This window comes from Squalius cephalus (assembly GCF_949319135.1).
Source record: "Squalius cephalus genome assembly, chromosome: 16".
Taxonomy (NCBI): Eukaryota; Metazoa; Chordata; class Actinopteri; order Cypriniformes; family Leuciscidae; genus Squalius; species Squalius cephalus.
Genome location: NC_137137.1, coordinates 16,177,781 through 16,201,908, shown reverse-complemented (window position 1 = coordinate 16,201,908; position 24,128 = coordinate 16,177,781). Strand labels below are relative to the sequence as shown.

At 40.9% G+C, this 24,128-nt stretch overlaps 1 protein-coding gene across 5 annotated transcripts in view; it reads right to left on the bottom strand.

Annotated features, from left to right (window-relative positions):
* Nucleotides 1-24,128, bottom strand: part of grid2 (glutamate receptor, ionotropic, delta 2) — a 417,868-nt gene that overhangs the window by 77,941 nt on the left and 315,799 nt on the right. For all 5 annotated transcript variants that reach the window (XR_013823893.1, XR_013823894.1, XM_079896932.1 and 2 more), the window contains exons 10-11: nucleotides 17,568-17,765; nucleotides 10,551-10,863 (exon numbers count right to left, since the gene is read on the bottom strand). Coding sequence is in view for 3 of the 5 variants with exons in the window: in XM_079896932.1 (XP_079753058.1) it covers nucleotides 10,551-10,863; nucleotides 17,568-17,765 (511 nt within the window). In the remaining 2 variants the exon portion in view is untranslated. The remainder of the gene's footprint in view (nucleotides 1-10,550; nucleotides 10,864-17,567; nucleotides 17,766-24,128) is intronic.

The window sequence follows — 24,128 nt, the reverse complement described above, 5'->3', positions numbered from 1 at the left end:
AATAGTATTTCGATACCCTGGGTTGCCATTTGGCGGAAAACACAGTGTATTGTAGTCACGGAAGCCAGCGAACAAACTAGATCAGAGATCGCAGATTCTACCAAACCTAAAAAGCCTCAGCATCCATCTAAAAAGCTTCATGTCCAGAGGCATATTAAAACGCTGATAAATCAACTAAACAACTTACAATGTAAGGCTCGTGGCAATCAGCGTGAGCATCAAGTCTGAGGAGGAGGGGGCGGGAGAAACAACCCTCTCCAATATTTTGAATTTGAACTGGAGTACCTATTTCAACCACTAGCTGTCAATATTACATGCTGCACCTTTATGTGCAAAAAACATTCCCTGGCTAGCCAACAGAGAACATTAGGGAGTCTATTCTGGAAACGCTCTTCGAAACAAACAATAAGGTCGTTTTCACACTGGCAGTTTAGTTAAGAACGGGCCACGGTTCGCATGAAAATTTGGTAATGTGAAAGCTATCATGCAGACTCGGGTGCGCACCAAGGCACTGAAATACACCAGGGAATCAAGTTGAGAGTGAAACCAGACCAACACTGCAGGGGCGTTGGGAACAATCGCGCTCAGACACGGACCACAGCAAACGTGCCCAGTGTAAAAACGCCCTCACATTCACAGAACATACTGGGAACCAAGAATTGTTAGCTGGGTAGATTTTTTAAAGCCAGAAAATAAGAAGATTTTAACCTATAACATTATATTAATGTTTGTTTGGATAAGATTTTTACATGTGAAAAAAAAAAAAAAAATAGAAACAAAAAACTATCATTATTTACCAATTATGTACTCTTAGGGGACTTGAGGAGAACACTTTCCAAACCTAAAGGGAACATTACATTTGCGTAAAGAAAACAGAGAGAGAATATTCTGAGAACCAAAATATTGTTAGCTAAGCAGACCAGAAAACAACAAAACAGTGCGTTTTGAAACTAAAACACTGATGTACCTGACAACAGTCTCTTTTGAAGGGAGGAGAAGGCAAAAAAATAATTATGCCCCTTTGCTCCCTGTTTGCCACCTTTTGTAAAGTGCCACCCACAGTCTGATTAGGTGAAACAAATAAGATGTCAGTGCTGAGATCGGCTTCCGGTCATACAGTGTGACGGGTAGAGTCGACCCTCCCCACCGCACTCTAGTTTAGGTCAGCGGGGAGGCGGGGCAGGCTGAGCATGTCAGTAATAATTACGACTCCATGCAGCCGAGGGGCTCGGCACCTCTCTGGCTGTCTAAATGGGCCAGACTAATGAAAGGAGAAAAGTGAGGTGAGGCTGGAAATGAGTAATCTTTCGCATGGGCTGCGTGGGGCTCCCTGCGAGAGGGGAGAATGAGTGAGGACAAGTCTTGCCTCCCTCAAATAGCTTCACTCAACTGCACTCCACTTTTCATCTTTGTTCTCACCACTATTCTCTCATAACTGTGTAACAGTATCCACTTGAAATAGATCTGCCCCAATTATACAAGAAACAGCCTTGACAAGAGACTCTACTGGGAGCGAAGAGAGCCATGAGTTTGTGTGTGTGGTGTTACTGTATGCAATGAGTTTGTTTCCTAACCAATGCTGAGGAGAAATTACAGAAAAAAAGTAGCCACGCTTTCCTTCATTTTTCAATAGATTGAAAGTAGTTCAGCTGTTTTCAAAGTAATGTAGCTTTTCTAGTAACAAGCAGTGCGGTGTAGCATGACCAAATTCCGTTTTAATCTGAACTGATAATATTCAAACACACACAACTAAATGTTCCTTGCTCTCACATATGCAGCGTTGGAAAGTCCGATTCATTCCAGTGAATCAATTCGTTTGGATGGTTCATATAAATGAACCAATAAAAATTGATTCAACAATTCAAGTCCCTCTACCTCATGTTTTTGACTCATTTAAATGATAGTGTTTTTGTTGTATTTAGTATATCTGCTTGTCTGTGTTTGCTCGTTCCACACAGATGATGACAGTCATCACTTCAGTGACTCTTTCTGCAGGTTACATTGTTATACCAGTAGGTGGTGCCAAGTGACTGTCTTTGAGTAAGTAATTGAATCATTTGCTCAACCAATACACTAATTCAGTGGTTCTCAACTCCAGTCCTCGGGACCCGCTGCTCTGCACATTTTGTATGTCTCCCTTATTTAACACACCTGAATCAGATCATCAGCTCGTTAAGAGAGACTCCATGAACTGAACTGAGTGTGTCAGATAAGAGAGACATACAAAATGTGCAGAGCAACGGGTCCCGAGGACTGGAGTTGAGAACCACTGCACTAATTCATTCAGGAACACCACTATTTCATGCTGCTCGGAGAAGATTTCTATTTCAAATAAATGCTGTTCTTTTGAACTTTCAGAGAACCCTGAAAAAAATGATCACAATATTTATATAAAAAATGCCAAACAGAGCAGCTGATTTCAACGTTGATAATAATAAAAAATGTTTCTTGAATACCAAATCAGCATATTAAAATGATTTCAGAAGGATCATGTGACACTGAAGACTGGAGAAATGGCTGCTGAATATTTTTTTAAATTGTAATAATATTTGACAAAATTACTGTTTTTACTGTATTTGATCACATAAATGCAGTCTTGGTGCGCATAAGAAACTTATTTCAAAAATATACAAAAAAAATGTCCACCCCAAACTTTTGAATGGTAGTGTAACTAGAGATATTGTGTTTATATTCCGAACAATAGCAACAGCATGTGTATTATTGCTTAAAAGTTTATATGGTATGCGAACACAATAGTTGTAACAAGACCATAAGCAAAGCACAAGTGATATCCATCACTTCCTCAGCTCTAAGAATGCTAGCGAGAAAAAAAGTCTGAATTAAAAGATTACTGAAAAAAAAAAAAAAAATTAGCTGGGACCTTAATATACTGGGTAAAACAGCTTTTAGTACATGTCTCATGAGTGTTCTATATCAGACAGCATGTTTGCGTGCAAATTATGTTTGTGTGAAAGCATATTTATGCTTATAGCATGTCGAGCTGTGGACTGTGGAAGCACTGCTGTGAGGATCCCTTACATCTCGGATCCCAGTGGCGATTCACAGCAAGGTCTGAAATTATACACTAATCTCCCTTACATATTCATAATGAATCATATAGTGCTGAGTTATGTTCCAATCTTGCACGCATTACATCTCCTCTCTATGCACATGCAGTAGGGTTGGAGGATGATGAAATTAGTTCCATGTACAGGAAAGAGGAAGGCCAGCGGAGGCGATGTGTTGCTTAATGACCGAGGTCTCAAGCAGGTGGTCTGCAGTGCATGGCAGGAGATCTGCCAATTATTGTTAGATCTGAAATGAATTCAAATATGCATTTAACAGAAAAAATTAAATAAATAAATAAAGTTAAATGGTAACACTTTACAACAATGTTCCATTTGTTAACATTAGTTAACTACATTAGTTAACATGGACTAATAATGAAAAATACGTCTAAAGCGTTCATTAAGTAAGGGATAATGCCCGACGAGGTGTCCATTAACAGAAATTAATCACGGAGGCGTGAACCGTCCGACGCGAAGCGGAGGTTTAGTTCACGCGCATAGGTTTAGTTACCTATGATCACGCGCATGAACTCGGCAATCGACTACTTTGGACCTCAACCGAAAACAGGATGTAAATACAGGTATGTGCGCTGGCTGAAATAACATCATTTTTATCCATTTCTTTCACATCTACTGCAGTCAGATTCACTCGTGTTCACTCTGAAGGAATCACTCACATGACCTGTGCACTTGTAATGAAACATCAAGGATGTTAAGAGGCTAAAAGCAGGTTTAAATATTGCCCCATTGAAGTCAACAGGGTGCAAATTTTAAAAAGAGGATAACACGGTGTAGGCAACACCGATTTTTGTCGTTGTTCTCTGTATTGACAGCACTCCAAATTGACAATTTTTTTTTTAAATTGGAGTTCTCCTTTAACTTACAATAACAAATAGGACCTTATTGTAAAGTGTTACCACTTAACAATACCTAGTGGGTAACCATGATCTTCACTTAATTATACATTATTCATATTCATTATGAACCTGTATATAGTAGTTCTTAGTAGTCCTCTGGGAGGTATGAAAAAAAAAAGTAGTCATTGATTAGATAATAGAACTACATTCGACAAGGCACTATTACTACCAATACATTAATCAGAGTTTCTTGTTAGTTAATAGTAGTTACTAGAGTGTTAATATTGCGTTACTCATTTGTTCATGTGTAGTTATTCATTAATGACAGGACAGTATTCTTAAGTGTCTATGCTACCATAGACCACGCTTAAAATGCAACAACTAGTTTTAAACAATACCCAACAGGGGGTCTGTGGCCTTACAAGTTGAAGAACCCTGATCTTAAAAAAAAAAAAAAACCTTTCCCTCTGAAACCTTTCAAAGCTTGAAACCCCTCGAGGGTGATATTTGCGACAGGATTTGACGCAGTTTCTGCAAAGAACATCATCTCGGTTTATCTCATTTTTGGCTGAAGGGTCATCTGGGGCTTGACTTTTCCTGTCCATGTCTGTAAGCGTCCGTCTGTGAGCTCAAACGCTGGGAAGCCGAAGAAGCCACCAAGGGTGTTTGTGTGCTGGTTTGCCCATGGTACAGATTAAAGCTAATGGTAGTCAGAGCAAATCCTGTGCCATGCTGAGGAACCCAGCGCTAGGACTCTGTGCGTCAGCGATAAGGTAAAGGACATGTGGTTTGGGGGGAAAAAAAGAATGAAAAGAGAAATAAATAGCTTGTTCTGTTCTCCTCTCTAAGTGTCAGACAAAAACAGGGTTCTTCAAAGCCATTATAATGCCTCTCTTCAGACTGACATATGACTAGGCTGAAAAAAGAGAGTGAAATCTACAACATTCGAGAATGCACTTTTCATATTTCAGACTTGATGGTGGAGCGAGGGGGAGCTCAGTCAGAATGAAGATGAAAGGAATAAAAGAGAAGAGCTGAGATGAAAGCACTGATAGGGGCCTGTGGCCCTCATATTCATTGTGACACCACACTATTTAATGTGTATATGCATGTAAAGGTTGGTTTGAGGAGTGGGGGTCGAGTTAAACAGATGTGTGAACACAATCTGGGGGCAACAGGAGAGAATGCTGCACACATTAAAGGTAGGGTAGACAATTTTGGAGTGGCTAGCAAGCTAGCTTTGAAAGCATAAGATCCCACCCTCTCTTCAGAGCGCTCTCCAAAGCCACGTCTCCTCCAAAACACATGAACGCAATGCAAGACGAGAGACAAAGTTAAATGACCTTATGCCTCAAAGCACATAACATTACAATAATAATGAACGTAAACAACTAACTTATACCACCTGACTGCTGCAGATTAATTTTGGCATTGATAGTGTAGACGAAAACAGCTCCGGGTAGAGCGTCATGGGTTGCCATCTCTTAATTGTCTTTATGACATGGTGTGAACGCAGCATAAGCTCGTTCTTTTGGTTCAGGAGGAACTGTAAAAGGTGGCTGCTGTTTGTTTGTGGCACTCTGTGACTGTCTGTATACAGCTCAACCTCGTTCAGGTGGTCTCTAGCGGTTGTTTTGGTCCGGATCCGAGCGCGATTGCCGTGTTAACATATGCCTAAACGAATTGAACCAATGGAGAAAACTTGACTTAACACACCAGGTTCCGAAACAAATGCTCAGGTGTGAAAGCTCCCTAACATTGCGTTTTTAGTGAATTGTTCATTCCACATGTGTGCTTTTCTTTAAAACACAAGCTCTGTAATATTCTATGATTGTTTCTGAAGAGTGTGATTTTCTTCCATTCTGTGAAGAAAAATCCTGGAATGTTTTCCTCAAAAACCTTCATTTCTTTTCGACTGAAGAAAGAAAGACATGGATATCTTGGATGACATAAATCCAAGTAAATTATCAGCAACATTTTTTTTGAAAGTGAACTAATCCTTTAGCAGGCTGTTAAAATGGACTCTCCTCAGAAAAATAGCTGCTGGACCTGCTAAAGTTTGCAGGTTTTGCAAGAACGATACATTTCTTTGGGGTTGTCTGCACAACAGAAGGCTTGATCAATAATTTAAATGAGCTTTCATTTTTCTGCAGAATAAACTACAATTACAAATACCCCTGATTCCCAGAGCAGATTGCAGCTTTGAATGATTTTATTTGTGACAAAATAAGGCAAGGAAACATAAGGCAATAATAATAATAAAAACGTTCGGGGCTTTACTAAAAACATTTGGGGCTTAAGCCCTGGAAAGCCATCCTGTAGCCGCCCATGTTGATGTGGTAGCAAACAAAAAATATTCTGTATATGAATTTAATAAAGAAAAACGTACAGTGTTGCATTTTGCACAGTGTTGTTTATGAAAGCGCTTATCAGGATTACTGGGCATTATAAAGGGGAAAAATGTGAATCACAGATCATTACAGTGCTACAGTAGAAGAAAGGTTATGGAGCGTTCAACAGGTGGCTTCAAAGATCTTATAACACAAATGCTTTTTCTCAGTTAATTAAAAGCGGTTTCTTGGTAAGCTTAAGACATCAGGGAGCTTGGCATTAATTACGAATCTACACGTTTTACTTACAAATGCACACAGATAGAGAAACATTTTCACAAAATCTTCGGGGATTTAAAAGATGTAAAAGAAGCTCCTTTAAGCCCTCAGTTGGTTTTGAATTAGTTTACTCAGCATGTGTTATCTGTGTCATAAGCTTTACAAATCATTGCAATAGTTAAAGACTGAAAAAACAACAACAACGATGAAATTGTTAATTTAACTGGTTTTGTTTCAGGTCCTTTAAAAAAAACAAGCAAAATCAAGGTTACGTTATTTATTATTATTATTAAATAATTATTTAAATGAAAGAATTAATAATTTTGTTTTAATTCATTATTTGAGGTGTGAAGTTGTTTCAAATCTTTTTATGATGATTTTTTATAGGTTTTACTGTCATGGCAAATACATCATTGTCAGTGTAAATACATTGTACATGTTGTGGCTATACTTTGGAAAAACAATATGCAAAGATGCTGACATGAAACAGCACATGTAGTTCACATGACATTTAATTTATCTCTGTATAAAATACTGGAGCAAAGAAAGAAATGTGAAAATTACATTTGTTTAAGGGGGATATATAAAACAAAAAGTCAAGAAGCATCAGAGGAGAGAGGCAGAGGTCTTTGTGAGGCAGATGAAAGTGACTCATCAAAGAGACCGATTCTAGCTATGCCATTCCAGCTACGTCCCTTCTCTCCCCACTCACTTCTCTCTTGTTTTAGAGATCGGGTGTATTTGTACAACCAGCTCTCCACAAAACATCAAACAGGACTGCAAGACAAAAGGATGATAGTGATGTTTTAAGTGGTCGGGGAATGCATGTAAGTACACAGCACAATTGTGTGTATGCATTTCCATCTTTGTTTGCTTCTGGTGCCATAACATATTCCACAGTATGTAATCAGCTCCATTTAAACAATTTCATCCTAAAAAGACACCGAGCTCGGTTCACTGGTCTGATGAAAGCGCATTAATGAACTGACTTCTCACCATAATGAGCATGTTTCAGAAAGAAGCATAGATTGCAATTAGAAAAGAAATGGACCCAGATACAAGGGAGCAATTAGGCTGTCTTATTATAATCATCATCATTATAACCCGCTCATGTAAATTTACTGATTTTTGGTTAAGTGCAATTCCAAGCAAATGTCAACCTTACCATGGGATAATGAAGTGTTTACTCAAGGAGCGTAACCTCATTTAGGTCTCAATTTTATCGTATTAATTCTTTTTACTATAATCTCGGCCACACGAGGTGCGCACCGATAAAACAACATTTACCAGACATGTTTGATGGTTCCAAAATAATTTTACTTTATCTTATCAATAAGTATCTACCAGAGTCATTGTGGCAAGCAGGACGAGGCAGAGGGCCGTGAGAGAACAGCGCGAGGCGGTGGCGTGATTGATAATGAGCGACACCTGCGCGACGCACCGGGAGCATAAAAGGAGGAGCGACGACAGTGAAGGACGAGAGAGGACCAGGCCTGGACTATAATTTATGTTATGTTTTGTTTTTAATATGTGGTGGTAGTCGTCCATGAGGGGCTGCCGTCTTTACTTTCATTTTGTATTTGTTTATTTATTAAAGTTGTTAAATGTTCTCGCCTCCTTCTTCATGGACATGGTTATACATCATCTATGTGCCTGTTTACATACATAGTCTTGAATTTAAAAATATCAATATGAAATGTAATTGAATTTATAGGTACATTGCCTTTCACACACTGTAATTTGTTTTTACTATGTTTACATATCGTGCAGGGCTGCACTATATATAATTTTAGCATCGATACCACGATAGTCACATCGCAGGATGTGCAGTAGGGATCGTAGTTGATAGTACAGACCGGCACCAAGGTTTGAAACGCACATAATTCTCGGATTAATTACAAAGTTTAACCATCATTGAGTGGAAGTTTATCATTTGCACTTGTTGTAGATCCTGTCAGTTTAAACATTCAATCGATTTTAAAGCATTTAAGCTCAAGAAGACTCAAAGGGAAACCCAATTTGGAACCCGCACGCGGTTTTCTGTTTGTGCACACAGAGCCCCGTAGATGCACGTGAACTACAAAGTCCGTTAATTTCCGCTTGAACGGACACATACACTCAAAATTATGTCAAAATGCCCATCTCTGCGAGTATCCTTGTAAACACTGTCACAGATGGCTTACGTGAATGTAAACAATTGAGAAAGAAAACGGATGTGTATCATTATATTGGATCCGTACATTAGCTCTTAAAGCGACAGCAGACTAACATTCCTGCTGCTGTCTGTGTCATTAATGTTAATCAAACAACAAACTACAAAGAGAAAATCACTTTTGTAGCTTTAACAAAGATTAATTATTTTTTATTTATTCAGTAAAGACTATGCAGTGTTATTTAATTTTACATTTGATTATTACATTTCTGTAACTGAATACTGTTAGACTAGTCTATACTGTTAAACATAAGCTAAAGCACTGTTTATTTCTTGCAATTTCTTTATTATTTTCTATGCAGATTCACTCCCCTACAAAATCATCCAAATTATTCTATAATGATTAATTCTTTCCAAATAGAGCTATTCAAGTCATCTGGTGAAACTGCAATATATATCACACTTTGAGATGCTTATATTTACATTTATGCAAAACTGGGCATCATACACTAAAAAACTGAAGGTCAGTTAATACTAGACTTTAAAGTTGGTCTGAACACAACAAACTCAAAACATGAGCCTTGTTGCTAGGAGACGCATGACAAATGAAAAAATATATGTTCTAAATTCACCTCAAAATAGCATGCATGTTTGATATGCTCTGACTGGATGGAATCGTAGTCTAAAGCTAAAAAAAATCTGACTCTGTGTCCATCATAAACAACACGATTTTCTCTGAAATCTGTCAACTCGAGCAGGCCAAAATCTGCAGACTGGCTCTGACTTTTGGCAACTTGCGTCAAAAGAAGAAGATATTTTAAAGAATGTTGATGACCAAACTTTTTTGGCTCCTATTGACTTTCACTGCATTTTGTGTGTGTGGTTGTGTACTGTATGTGTTCCACAGAAGAAAGCAAGTCATACAGGTTTGAAACAACATGAGGGTTATGACAATTTTCATTTTTTCATCATCTGTTCTTTAAACACCGCTTTCAGAATTATGTCCATATTTCCCTAAAAAGACAATAACCACAAACAAATATTCTGTCCTATGGAGAACCAGACTTTCATTCTGTAGATACTGTCGCTTCTAGATAGTGCAAGTTACAGAGGAACTACAAACAATAAAGTTTAGTTCATACTGCAAGTTAATTTCCCTTAAAATGGGAAATAAAATCTACAATGGAATCTGCTAGGGTTTAGAAAAGTGCATACAAATGGTTTGCTTTCTACCATTTGTAGAAAGTCGACTTTCTCTCAGAAGCTACATTTCACATTGTGAATGCAAATGTCACAGCCGTAAAACTGGAATTGGCCTTCACAAGCAGTCTGTAGCAAAACATGTCAAAATATTGCTGGTAATTAATGATACCAGTTGATGTTCGCTCAACATGTTGAGGATACAAAACCCTCATAGTGACTGACGGAGTATTCCTCTTTTCTTACACACTATCTTTTTTACTCACTCTTTTTTTTTTGCTTGTATCCCTTTTCTGAAGATTACCCCTGCCTTTTCCTGCTCACAGATTTTTTTTTCATCTTTTGTCCAAAAAACAGCTTTGACCCTTTAAAAATTTGAAAGAAAACCAGAAAGTGCAGATATGATTTGCATATCATTTTTCACTTTCCCTTGACTCTCCCTATCTTTGTAATTTTCTCCCTTTGTCACATATAATCTTTGGTGCACAAAACACATCTAGCTCACACACATCTAGCACTACACAAAGACACACTTTAAACAGAAAGTGAGCACTTAAAATTATCTTTCTGCCCTGCTGTTCTCGATATCTCTACTTTTTCTCGCTCTTGAATCTCCTTTCTTCTTCCAGCACAAAGCATATCACACGCTCACGCACATACTCACCCTGCTGAACGAAGGATCCGTAGACAAACCACATGGAGTTGTAGAGGGTCGTGGAGGAGACCGAGCCCATCGGCAGTCTGGGAGGGTTCAACCAGTTGAGGAGATACACCAGAATGCCCACCAGCAGCACCGTGCCGGCTATACATGCCCACAGAGACAGGTCGAAGGGGGCCAGGCATGCAAACATATCCACTGTCCTCTCCGCCTTCCTCAGCAACACACCGACGGAGTAGTCCATGTAGCGGGTGGTGAAGTCTACCACGCTCTCCCGCTCAGGGGTGATGGTCAGGGCTGACAGACCTACATCTGCTCTCTGCCCAACAAAAAAGACACAGAAAACTGACATATTTAAAACCAGATTGTGCAAAGAACAGGTTCATATGTGTATCGCGCTTATAGCATAAGACAAGACAAATAGTGGACATAGAGCAATGCAAACTCAAAAAAAAGTTTAAATTAGAGCAGAATTTCACAGAAAACACACATTAACAATCATAATTATAAGTTAAAAATCTATTTTTTTTAAAAGTTTTAAATATTCAAAAATTTGATAAGTCTTTACAGTAAGGTTCCATTTGTTAACATTAGTTAGCATGAACTAACTAAATTAATGTTAATTTCATCAAAATGAAAAGAGTTGTATTTTTAACTAATGTTAACAAACAGGAATAAACTGTTACAAATGTATTGCTCATTGTTGGTTAATGTTAGTTAATGCATTAGCTAATAAGAGCTTATTGTAAAGGGATACCAAACACTTAGTGCTGTCAATCGATAAAAAACAACTAATTAATTGCACACTTTTCTGTAATTAATCGTGATTAAACGCACCTAACATTGAAGTTTTTTATACATTTTTATATTGTAATCATTTCACATTTAAACTAAATGAATGCAGAAACTATTATATTATAAACTATATAAACAACCTATATTTTAAATATTTGTTTAATGGTATCTTTTTATAAAAAAGGAAGCCAATATCACCATTAAAATACTGCTACTGATGTATATGAAAATGTTTTTTAGCCATTTATTATAGCCATTCAGCATTACAGTGTAATTGAAAGTTATCAATTTTACCATTTATTAGGCTTATATAAAAGATAATAACTTTTAATTTAAGTGAACTCTTGTTTCTTCACAGTCTTCACTGTCTAAATTATAAATTAAATATAGATTAATCCTTATTAAAGCTAAAAAGGTTATTAAGTCGAGCAGTGAGTGATTTTCTCTTTTTCTTTTGTTCTTTGATTATCCTTAATGACAGAAGGCATCAGGTTTATTAGGCTGCTGTCACTTTAAGACATGGCGCACATGACGCAGATCTGACATGGCCCCCATTTTCTCACAACTCTTTACGTTCATTTAAGGCTTCATTTAACTCATTTAAGACTTTGCTTGCGAGGATCCTCGATAAAACTTTTTTTCCATTCAAGCGCTGTCTGAAGCGGCTTTCTGTGCGCAAGTGTGTGTGTGTCAGACAGGAGATTCACGGACGCGTGCCAGAACCACACTACATTCTCTTTTTTTGGCTTTTATGGCTCTATGTAACGTTAGCCAAAGGATGACGGAAAAAAATGGATGCTGCGTTAATTGTGTTAAATATTTTTGCTGCGTTAAATTGAAAAACTGTATTGCATGTGTTAATGCGTTTTTTGTTTTTTTTTCAGGTTTTGACATTTAACAGGGTTTTCACAAAGATTTTTTCAAAATATTTATAAACCATTATTTAATGAAAATGAATAACATGAAAAAAAATTGTGATGCAACAAGTTCACGTGTGAAATACGACAACCTCATTAAATATTATATTATACATGTCTGAGGTCAGAAACCTGTGGAAGTCTGAAAGATGTTTTTGCAGCTTAGTTTCAATAAATCTCCCTAGGAAGAACATTTTGAGATGCAAAAGAATAGTACAGTACTTTCATAGTACAACGCTTTTATCACATAATCAAGGACAATTTTATTTCTTGTGATACGAACGCTTTAATATAGCCTTTGATTTAAACTTCAGTAGCATAAATTATGTTAGTTTGATTCATTTGATTCACTAAATCAGTTAAAACGTCCTTAACACTGATGTTCACTCAAGTCTCTGTGTCATTTTTCAAGTAAAGTGGCTCAGTAAAATATTAATTTATTATTTAGTACTTTTTATTGGTAAATACAGCTCTTGTAGCTTAAACAGAACATGGTGCTCGCAACATCAAGACCATGGGTTCAATTGCTGGGTTCAGGGAATGGATGAACTGAAAAATGTACACCTTGCAAGCAATGCAAGTTGTTTTGGATAAAAGCATCTTCCAAATGCATAAACATATATGTATAATACAGAATGATTAAAAATAATGTGTTTGTATGGTGAAAAACAATATGAAAAACCTCCACCTTCAATATACTTGGACACAAAGGTCCGTGTACCTTCTGCAATGTTTTTAATCTTGCACTATAAGCGCAGGATTCTCGTGAACAAGCTTGGTCCGCCTGCTGTGTCTCTCTCATTGAAAATGTGAGCTTGCAGTTGCTGTGTACCGTGTTGAAGTGCAGAAGACGGGGAAGGTTGACTAATCAGACAAAGGGCAGCCCATACATGCAAAACAAATTTTAAAGCGTAATCTCATTTTTCTTGTTTTTACATTTCTTAAATGTTTTTCCATTTCCATTTCTTTTTCAGTAGAAAATAAAATGAGCAGAAGGTACCTGACCCACAGACATAATGAAAAATGTCCATTTACTATCCCATATAAAAAAGGAAGAAGAAAAAATCAGCTTAGTGACAGACAATAATTTACATTATGTTGAATCAGTAAATGTGCAAATACACAGCACTCCTCATTGTCCCCAATCACAATATAAATAAATAAACTTCCTCCAGTGAATCCTGAGGTAACACTGTCTGCTGCCAAAAAGTAAAATTGTTTCTAAGGCTTTTAAATGCTAAAAAAAACCCATCTAATTTGTCTTCTTTGGCAGTTCTGGAAATTATTGTGACTAGGTGCGCACAGCAGCGCAGAGATTAGATGAGACCTCTGCAGCCTCAGTGAGTTCCTGTCAAGAGACATTACCAACGGCAGAACAAAGGCATGTCATTATCATAGGGCGAGAGCCAGAGTCACCTGTCTGACTCCCATTAACCCGCCTGGCCACCTTCAGAGATCAGGGACCCCACAGGACCTCTGTATTTGAGCAGGGTTAGAGAAGCATCCGGCGGCCGGATCACTTCACAAATGTTAATCCACACAACAAGTGCTCCTCTGATTGTCTCGACCTAGAAACTTGGTAGTACCAGACTGCCTGCTATATAACAAGAACCTGACAAATGACACTTTCACAATAGAGAATACATAAAATGAGAACAAAATAGATGCAGCGTTAGTATGCTAGTGGTACACCTAAATAAAAAGCTAGTGATCAAACTTTATTGATGAATTATGCCACAATTGAAGGGATCATAAAATGAATAAAAATGTCTGTAATCTTTGAAGATGAGACTTTGATGTACGATTATACTTTTATCTCAAAACTCCTTTCCCATTTCAAAAAGAGTATTTATTGCACAAACGTCTAGTTTAGTTCTTTTTCTTTCAGGTTCAGTAATTGCATCAATCAGCTACAGTAATTCAACAGCAAACAATACAAGATAGATGTTTTAAACTGCGCTTAGAGGTGTCGAATGAAAAAAAAAAGTTACGGTATTGTAATGTAGTCATCATTTGAGGACCAAAGAGACATAAAATCCATAATATTCATCCATTGTTAACTGTATTATAATTGCAGTTACTTGACATGAAAGCTTTGTATTTATGAAACACTTTGGTTGTGTGATTTGTAGTACTTGTCTATTTGTCTATTGTACCAAGTCAATTACAAATTGACTTGGAAATTGAATTGAAAAAAAAATGACCTTTTGATGAGCTGTCGGAAGAATACTAAGAGCTCTGAAAATTCACCACTTATTTTGTGAAAATAGTACCAAAAATAGTGTATTGCCAAGTGCTGGCTTTATAAAACATCTAAAAGCAAAAAAACAAAACAAACAAAACAAAAAATAAAAAAGCAGTTCAACGTTTTCAACAAATGGGCACTTCTTTACACAAGCATAGCTGACAGGACTCTAGAGAGCAGCTTCTAACACACACTGATGATTTGTTAGATCAGTGAATTAACAATCTACTCTTGTGTAAGAAGAAAGAAGACATGTACAAAACATAATCACTACATCCTGATTTTACGCCACCACACACAATTAACTCACGGCTGACTGAATCTACTAATTTCATGGACTGCCAAATAAAAAAAAAGCTTAGAAAAGCAGAAATGGTCATATATTCAGATATGATTGATCATTTTTTTTTAAGTACCAAAGTAAGTAAAACAGTAATATTTGTGAAATATTACTACAATTTAAAGTAATTATTTTCTATTTTAAAATTGAATTTATTGATGTGATGGTAAAGCTGAAAATTGTTCATTTATTTATATGTCCACACACACACACACACACACGTTGGCATTTGTTGTTTATGGGAAGTCTCCATAGGCGTAATGATTTTTATACAGTACAAACTATATTCTATCCTCTTACACTAACACTCTAGTACTTAAAGGGACACTTCACCCATTTGCATTAAGCTTTGCATTGTTAGAAACCCAGTCATACTATTGAATGGTCATGCAACATTTTTTCATTTTCCCCCGAGACGAGAGAAATCTGTATTTACCTCTTTACACTTCCTCCTACAATGACGCAAAAATCGTCATTTTGCGTCATTGTAGGAGGAAGTGTAAGAGGGGGGGATTTCTGTTAAGACTACAAGCACTAGATCCACCCTTTCAAACCCGCCCATAGGGGGTTGGACCTAATGCGCTAACAGACCTATCACAGATCAGTGCGAGTGCGTTTGATTTCAACGGCAGAAACCTGCAGAAAACAGGGACGAAGAAAGCTGAGTAGTAGGGGTTACCATACTCTATTTCCCGGACATGTCCGGCCGTCGAGATCGACAAAAATGTCCGGGATTCAGCTTTTGCTTTCTGCGGTCGCCATCCATTGTTTACATGCTCACCTTTTGTTTCAATCTAACTGAATTCACCCCGATTGGTGAATCTGAATGTAATGTTTACATGAATGCTAAACAAGTGATCGGTTGATTTGCGTTTTAACATTGCTAAGAAAATACCCGCACCTCCGTGAGAGATAGCCCATGAGACCGGTGCATCTCACAGGCGCGCTCATCAGTAATCACAGTAATACAGGGAGCAGGACGAGGCTAGCGCCGCGGGCGAAAGACGCGAGGCCGGTGGCGTGATCGGTTGAAAGACGCGAGGCCGGTGGCGTGATCGGTTGATGTGTGTTTTACCATTGCTAAGAAAATACCTGCTCCTCCGTGCGAGATACGAGAACAGTGCCTCACAGGTGTCGGTCGTCAGTAATCACGCCACCGGCCTCGCGCCGTTCTCCCGCGCCCCTCAGCCTCGTCCTGCTCGCCACAGTAAACATGATGAATGGCGACTGTAGAACGCAAAAGCCGAATCCCGGACATTTTGGGCAAACTCGTCACGGAGACTCACTCGTAGCCTAGCCTTGCCTTGATGTTTTTGTTTTCAACTGCGCTGTCTTCCCGGTAGGCGTGGCTTGGGAGTGGCCTTGTAGGGCAGCGAAGCAAGTGCATTCTGGGAGTTGTTGTCTTTCATCCACATAAGCCAAAAATACATTTTCTGGCTTTTCTCAGTCTAGAAAGCTCCAAATTCAAAAATAATTTCACATTTCTTCTACATAAATGACCCACTTTCAATACACATTCATGTCTCCACGGGTGAAATGACCCTTTAAGAACTCGTGCCAATCCCTAGAATTTATTTGAAATAGAATGTTTTTGTAACAATGTCAAGTTTTCACTCTCACTTCAGTCATCATATTATTAATTATTAGAAAGTTCTTTTTTACTTCAACAAAAAAGAAGAAAAAAAATCTTACTGACCCCAAACTTTTGAACAATTTTGTAAAGTGATGGTTGTTATGCCTCTGTAATGCCCTGTCCTGTAGTATCATGTCATAACAGCCTTTTTTACATGATTAGAACACAAAAAGCAAACGAAAAATCAAAAAACTCTATCATGAAAGCACACAGATGTGAAGTTGCTGGAAAACAATGTGTCAACAGAGACCGTTACAATGGGATTAGAGCTCCTTAATATTTTCCTTGTGTTTTGGTCTATCTCTCTGGAAATGAAGATAAGCGGCAGTACACTGTGGCTCATGTTTCCGTTTCCCTGACAGAACAGTGGTGAGGAATATTCTCAGCGCAGGAAGCAGTAGGGATGGAGGTGTGTCGCAGACCTGAAAAAGCTGTGGAATGGAAAGCAGCGGGATGTTTGGAGTAATGGCCCTGAAAATGTGTATCTGACCTCTTACTGCTGTGAGATTTGCCTTTTGTTTATCTGCCAGCGGACAACATTTCAGTATGAGGTTTTCCCCCTCATTCACATGTAAGAAATATGTGCTCTTCTTTATCAAAGCAGTGCAGACTGTTTGGGAATACCAGGGAAAATGAAAAGCCCAAGATAGTTTGAGAAAGCCAAAGGAAAGCACATAAATCTGCGGCATTCAGCCAGACTGTATTATGTTAGTCATATCAAAGGCAGTGCTGACCGCGCTAAAATAATTCTGCATCATTAAAAGGGTTTGAAATGGTCCTTTGAGCTTTAAATGTATTAACACTTGAAATACTGTCTTTCGTATATATAATATGTGGAGATCGTTTTCAATCTACTAAAAAGTTTGTTTGTCTAATGAGATTTTAATGGTATATGCTTCATTTTTTGCACTGGTTGATTATGGATACAGCTAAAATAGCCAAATTTGTTATTATAAGGGGTGTCGACATAGTTTTGGCCATGTAATGTATATACACATTTATGGCCAGAGTTGGGCAGCATTTATATTTAAATAAAAAAAAAAGTCAGTCATAGACAAGTAGTAGACAGACAGACAGATTTTGCACATCTTACCTTAGAAACAAGTTCTCCAATAAGACCATTCCAGGACCCATCAGCCTGCTGGCTGCCATATTTGTGATCAGGCGCCACGTAGATCTCATATTTGAAACCAAGGTAGTTGGCGAGAGCATCCAGCACGTCGATTGAGAACCCCTGGTACTTCTTAGGTTTCCCAAGCACATTTTCTGAGACCATCACAAATGGTTCTTCCTGGAATGAACAATAGCAAAAAAAAAAAAATTATTTATTAGGGACTAAATCATCTAGCTAAAAGCAACAAAGAGAGTTGCAGAGGATGGATTAAAACGCACACACACAGAGATAGTCCAATGGTAATGCCTACGGACATTGAGGTAAGTGAGGGCACCGGTTTTAGAGTCACAGCTTGACGTTCATGATTCTGAGGGTGGCAGATCCATTCCTGGAGCTGACACATGTGTTTACCTGAAGCAGACGCATAAGCTCCTACAGAGGCTTAGCTAATACTCATAATTTGATTTTATTTTCAGCAGGAGGCAATGTCACTTGGCTTTAACCTCCCCTTATGAGCTGTGGCATAATTCAGAGAAGAAAAAAAATAAGTCAGGCAGGAATTAGTGCCATGTCAAATCCAATCAAGAGTAATGTGAGGAAAGTAAATATGTATAGCTTTGGTTTTAGGATAGTTGAGTGAATCTTTACAGAAAATACAGGAGATGCTAAGAGGTGCTTATTTGTTTGAGGATCTGGGCTGGCCTTACAAAAGATACAGGTTTAAACTTCAGCCAGAGAAGAACTGAAAGTGACCCAGGGAAAGGATATTGTCACATTCACCGTCTGTCATCGTCCTGTCTGCACTACAGTTCCCAGAATCCTCCTTGTTTCCACACCTGAACTCACTCCCTTCATTACCCGCCTGTTCGTCATCATCATCATCTGCATCACCTGTCTTGTGTTCATCTGTCTATTTAAGTTCCTTCTGTTCACTCATCACTTGTCGGTCAATGTTGAATGTTAGGTTTTCATTGTTCTGAGCACACGCTCCCTTTTGTTTGTATTTGTTTAATATTGAGAATTAAAACCTTGGAATTCATAATCTTCGTGTTCGTCTCCTACTTCATCCACCCAGAAGCCTGACAGATTGACCGACCAAAAAAGAAGAAAGAAGATGGGGAGATTTATTGCGGGGTTCTTCATCCCCAGAACTCGTAAGCTGGTGTCGAACAGTGCAGACCTGGCTTTGAAGATGTTCGACCCAGCCTTCATGTCAGTCAGAAAAGCCATTGAATACGCCGGTCCAGTCGAGCCTGCACTTCATGCCGGTCCAGCCGAGTCTGCACTTCACGCTGGTCCAGTCGAGCCTGCACTTCACGCCAGTCCAGCCGAGCCCGCACTTCACGTCAGAGCTGCCGAGACCAAGGCAGTATGCGTCGTGCCCGCCGCGCCTGAGACAGTGAGCGTCATGCCCGCCGAGCTAAAGACTGACAGCATCATGCCCGCCGAGCTAAAGACTGACAGCGTCATGCCCGCAGAGATTTTGTTTTCTTTTATTCCGCCGAGCTTAAAGCTCCCTTCGCCGCTGGTTCCGTCCAGCTCAAAGCTCTCTTCACCGCTGGTCCCACCCAGCTCAGAGCCCTCTTCGCCGCTGGTCCTGCCCAGCTCAGAGCCCTCTTCGCCGCTGGTTCCGCCCAGCTCAGAGCCCTCTTCGCCGCTGGTCCTGCCCAGCTCAGAGCCTTCTTCGCCGCTGGTCCTGCCCAGCTCAGAGCCTTCTTCGCCGCTGGTCCTGCCCAGCTCAGAGCCTTCTTCGCCGCTGGTCCTGCCCAGCTCAGAGCCCTCTTCGCCGCTGGTCCCGCCCAACTCAGAGCCCTCTTCGCCGCTGGTCCCGCCCAGCTCAGAGCCCTCTTCGCCGCTGGTCCCGCCCAGCTCAGAGCCCTCTTCGCCGCTGGTCCCGCCCAGCTCAGAGCCCTCTTCGCCGCTGGTCCCGCCCAGCTCAGAGCCCTCTTCGCCGCTGGTCCCGCCCAGCTCAGAGCCCTCTTCGCCGCTGGTCCCGCCCAGCTCAGAGCCCTCTTCGCCGCTGGTCCCGCCCAGCTCAAAGCCCTCTTCGCCGCTGGTCCCGCCCAGCTCAAAGCCCTCTTCGCCGCTGGTCCCGCCCAGCTCAAAGCCCTCTTCGCCGCTGGTCCCGCCCAGCTCAAAGCCCTCTTCGCCGCTGGTCCCGCCCAGCTCAAAGCCCTCTTCGCCGCTGGTCCCGTCCAGCCCAGAGCCTTCTTCGCCGCTGGTCCCGTCCAGCCCAGAGCCTTCACCGCTGGTCCCGTCCAGCCCAGAGGCTTCATCGCTGGTCCCGTCCAGCACAGAGCCTTCACCGCTGGTCCCGTCCAGCATAGAGCCGCCTTCACCGCTGGTTCCGCCCAGCACAAAGCCCAGCACCGAGCCCTCGTCGCTGGATCTGCCCAGCACCGAGCCCTCGTCGCTGGATCTGCCCAGCACCGAGCCCTCGTCGCTGGATCTGCCCAGCACCGAGCCCTCGTCGCTGGATCTGCCCAGCACCGAGCCCTCTCTGGTACCCGGGACTTTTCCCAAGTATTTTTTTGGGGGGGGCCATAGGGCTCCGTCCTGGCCACTCGAGGGGCCATGGCCACCTGAGGGGTCCTCACCACCATGGCCACCTGAAGGGTCTTCACCGCCGTGGCCACCTGAAGGGTCTTCTCCGCCATGGCCACCTGAAGGGTCTTCACCGCCGTGGCCACCTGAAGGGTCTTCTCCGCCATGGCCACCTGAAGGGTCTTCTCCGCCATGGCCACCTGAAGGGTCTTCTCCGCCATGGCCACCTGAAGGGTCTTCACCGCCGTGGCCACCTGAAGGGTCTTCACCGCCGTGGCCACCTGAAGGGTCTTCTCCGCCATGGCCACCTGAAGGGTCTTCTCCGCCATGGCCACCTGAAGGGTCTTCTCCGCCATGGCCACCTGAAGGGTCTTCTCCGCCATGGCCACCTGAAGGGTCTTCACCGCCGTGGCCACCTGAAGGGTCTTCTCCGCCTTGGCCACCCGAAGGGTCCGGACCGCCATGGCCACCCGAAGGGTCCTCACTGCCGTGGTCGCCTGAGGGGACATCACCGCCCTGGCCACCCGAAGGGTCCTCTCCACCGTGGCCACCCGAAGGGTCCTCACCACCGTGGCCGCCCGAGGGGTCGTCTCCGTCCTGGCCACGCCCAGAGCCTGCTCCACCGTGACCACACCCACAGTCTGCTCCGCCCTGGAGGCTTCCTGCCTTGTCTCCCTTGCCTTGTCTTCCCCGTCAGCCTCCAGGGCGCCCACCCTCCCACCCCTTTGGTCTTTCTATGGCGCGAGGACGCGCCTACCGGGAGGGGGGAGTAATGTCACATTCACCGTCTGTCATCGTCCTGTCTGCACTACAGTTCCCAGAATCCTCCTTGTTTCCACACCTGAACTCACTCCCTTCATTACCCGCCTGTTCGTCATCATCATCATCTGTATCACCTGTCTTGTGTTCATCTGTCTATTTAAGTTCCTTCTGTTCACTCATCACTTGTCGGTCAATGTTGAATGTTAGGTTTTCATTGTTCTGAGCACACGCTCCCTTTTGTTTGTATTTGTTTAATATTGAGAATTAAAACCTTGGAATTCATAATCTTCGTGTTCGTCTCCTACTTCATCCACCCAGAAGCCTGACAGATATAGTGAATATCACACAGCAGGTCTTTATTTTAGTTTGGTCCCTTTTACACCAGGACAAGATCGGCCTTAACAGCACTTCCTCAATTGAGACCTTGTAATTTATTAGCATTTTGTCACAATGTAATCATACTATGAGTAATGAAAGTTTCTCCATCGATTTGCATAGTTCCCTTCAAACATTTCAAATCAGTTCTTAATTTCTTGGAATGAAAATGTAGGCAATATGCTCTGAAACAACAATAATAATAAAAAGTCATATTCAATATGGGGTCTGAACAAACCATTCTCTCTCAGTGCTAAATTAAGATTCAGATTTATCCAACATTCCTTAACTTGATGGTGCTTGTCAGTCATACAATATTCATAGTGGGTTCTGACAGACTCATAAGATCCCTAATGCTCAATTAGGGATTTAAGGTTTTACTGTGCTCACATCAAAGAAATTAAGTCTTTGCGAGAAGGATTTTAAATTAAAAATATATACCCGGATTTTCACTCATCATACAAGCATTAGCTCTGCCTATGGCTGAAGAAACCATTCTTCTGAAGCAGCGAGACCGACCGCCATTTGAATTGATTAGTCGTTCTCCACTGAGAAAGATGAACGGAGTCTCCAAGGATCTCCAAAACCAGCTTGGCAGACTATTGTGGAGGTGGATATGATGCGATTTGGATTTAGTCTGAGCTTGGGGCCTACTGGTGTTTCATAAAAGGTCTACAAACATTGTCATACACTGCCAAACTGGCTCTGGAGAGTTCCTGAAGGTCACACAGAGAAAATACAGATTTTTATAAGGAGGAAGTTTAGAGAGGGACTCTATGTGAGCAGTGGAAATGTCGTCAGTAATGCTGACAGCTGTTGCATCGAATTGTGAAAAACAGGACAAAAAAGGACAAGCTACAGTAGTTCCCACAATTAGAAGCACGGCAGAAATATATGTAACCCTGTCAGTTGAACTGACTCGTACAGAGGAGAAGGAGGTGTAACAAATCTTTTTGTGGTGGGGTAGAATGACCAGTTTTTATGGTAGAGTATATATGTTGAGGGACTTTCTGAAAACAGGAGGCTCCTAAAAGAAGGACTCTTCAAGACCAACTTGAGGACCACAACACTAGGTTCTTAAGAGTAACATAAAACAAATTCAACACTAAAAATTACAAAGGGGGGAAGTCTTCTCCCTCTTCAACCCCAGATTAAAATATCACTGTGAACATGCCATTCCTTTCCCTTTAACATCATCAAGTCTAAATGTAGTTGAATCCATAGTTTACTGGAAATCACAAATCAGAAGCTTTTTTGTTAAAGGGGTCCCTATTATGCCCTTTTACGAATTCTTGATTTTTGTTTTGGGGGTATACTAGAATATGTTTTAATGCTTGATTGTTCAAAAAACACATTATTTTTCACATATTTTACATTATTACTGCTCCTCTCTTCCCAGTCTGGTTGAACACGTTGTTTTCGATGAAGCCCCTCCTTCTGACTCTGCAATCACGGATTTCACAGGACGTTTCGGAGTGGTGTATTTTTTGGGGGAATTTTCATATAGATACGATGTTATCGATCACAAAATCATGGATAATTTTCCTAAGGGGCGGTGAACAGTCTTACAAAAGCGCTTACAAAGCTAAAGTAAACACTACATCAATACTGTAATGTTAGTAAGCAGGCTAGCGGAGGCAAAGCTTTGCCCTTCGTTTGCATCATAGCTATCATAGCAACTACATAAAACTTATACTTGGAGCTGTTAACAGAAAACACAACTACAAATAATAAGACATACTTACAAGTTGTGATCCCATAAACAACAGATTGTCCCGACAAAATGGGAATGGCTACGTCTTTCAGGAGAAGATTTTGTGCATATAGCCTACATTGTACTCTGTCTGTTTGCTGTTCTCTGTAAAATGTGCAGCGCACAGACAAACGTTGAGGTTACAATCTTCAGGAAAAGTGTTAAAAATAAACGTAACCTCTCTAAGTTCGTCAGCCTTAGGACAAACTTTTTCTGGGGTGGAAAAAACAGTGACAACGCTCTTCATCTTCTCTAATGCAGCTCAACCAGGCCTCGCCAACTTCTGCGTATTTCGTGGCCGTGGGAGTATTGATAAAACATGCATTTATGAAGAAACAAATTAGATTCCCTTGTTTATTTGCACTGCAACAGATTTCTAAACTCTAGCTGAGCACAATCTTGCAAAGTCGAAAGTTGGATTATACAATACAGATTGTTTCAAAGCAGCTTTACAGTGATAAACAGGAAAAATTACTGTTTATCTATTGTTCATCTGAAGTCAGTTCAGTGTTCAGATCTGTTGTAAAGATCAATTATTAAATTAGTTCATTTCAAAAAATTATGTCAGAGTCCCTAACTAAGCAAGCCAGAGGCGACAGTGGCAAGGAACCCAAACTCAATCAGGTGACAGAATGGAGAAAAAAACCTTGGGAGAAACCAGGCTCAGTCGGAGGGCCAGTTCTCCTCTGGCCAACTAACGAACACAGTGTCATTATGATTCATCATGCCGGTATGGAGCCGAAGCTTGCCATAGGGTCTGTGCGGAGGACCTGTCTGGTTCTTGTGGTCTCTGCTGAGGACCTGTGCCTGTGACTGTCATGTCGACAAGGCCTTCACAGGGGATCGTCTAGTAGACACGGTCTCTGCTGACATTCAGCGCTGCGTTGTGGTTGTGTCTAGGTGCAGCAAACATCTTCCTCTTTCCATTCCATTGCAATCCAATACCTCGGTAGTGTGGTGCCAGCGGCCCAGTGAAAATAATAGCCTGCTGTTTATTTTTCATATTCTCTTAAACAAATCCCTATTGATGTCTGAAGTGTTTCTGGGAATATGTCAGGCAGATTTATCATGGAAGGGGCGTTATTGACTGCATGCAGCCTTCACAT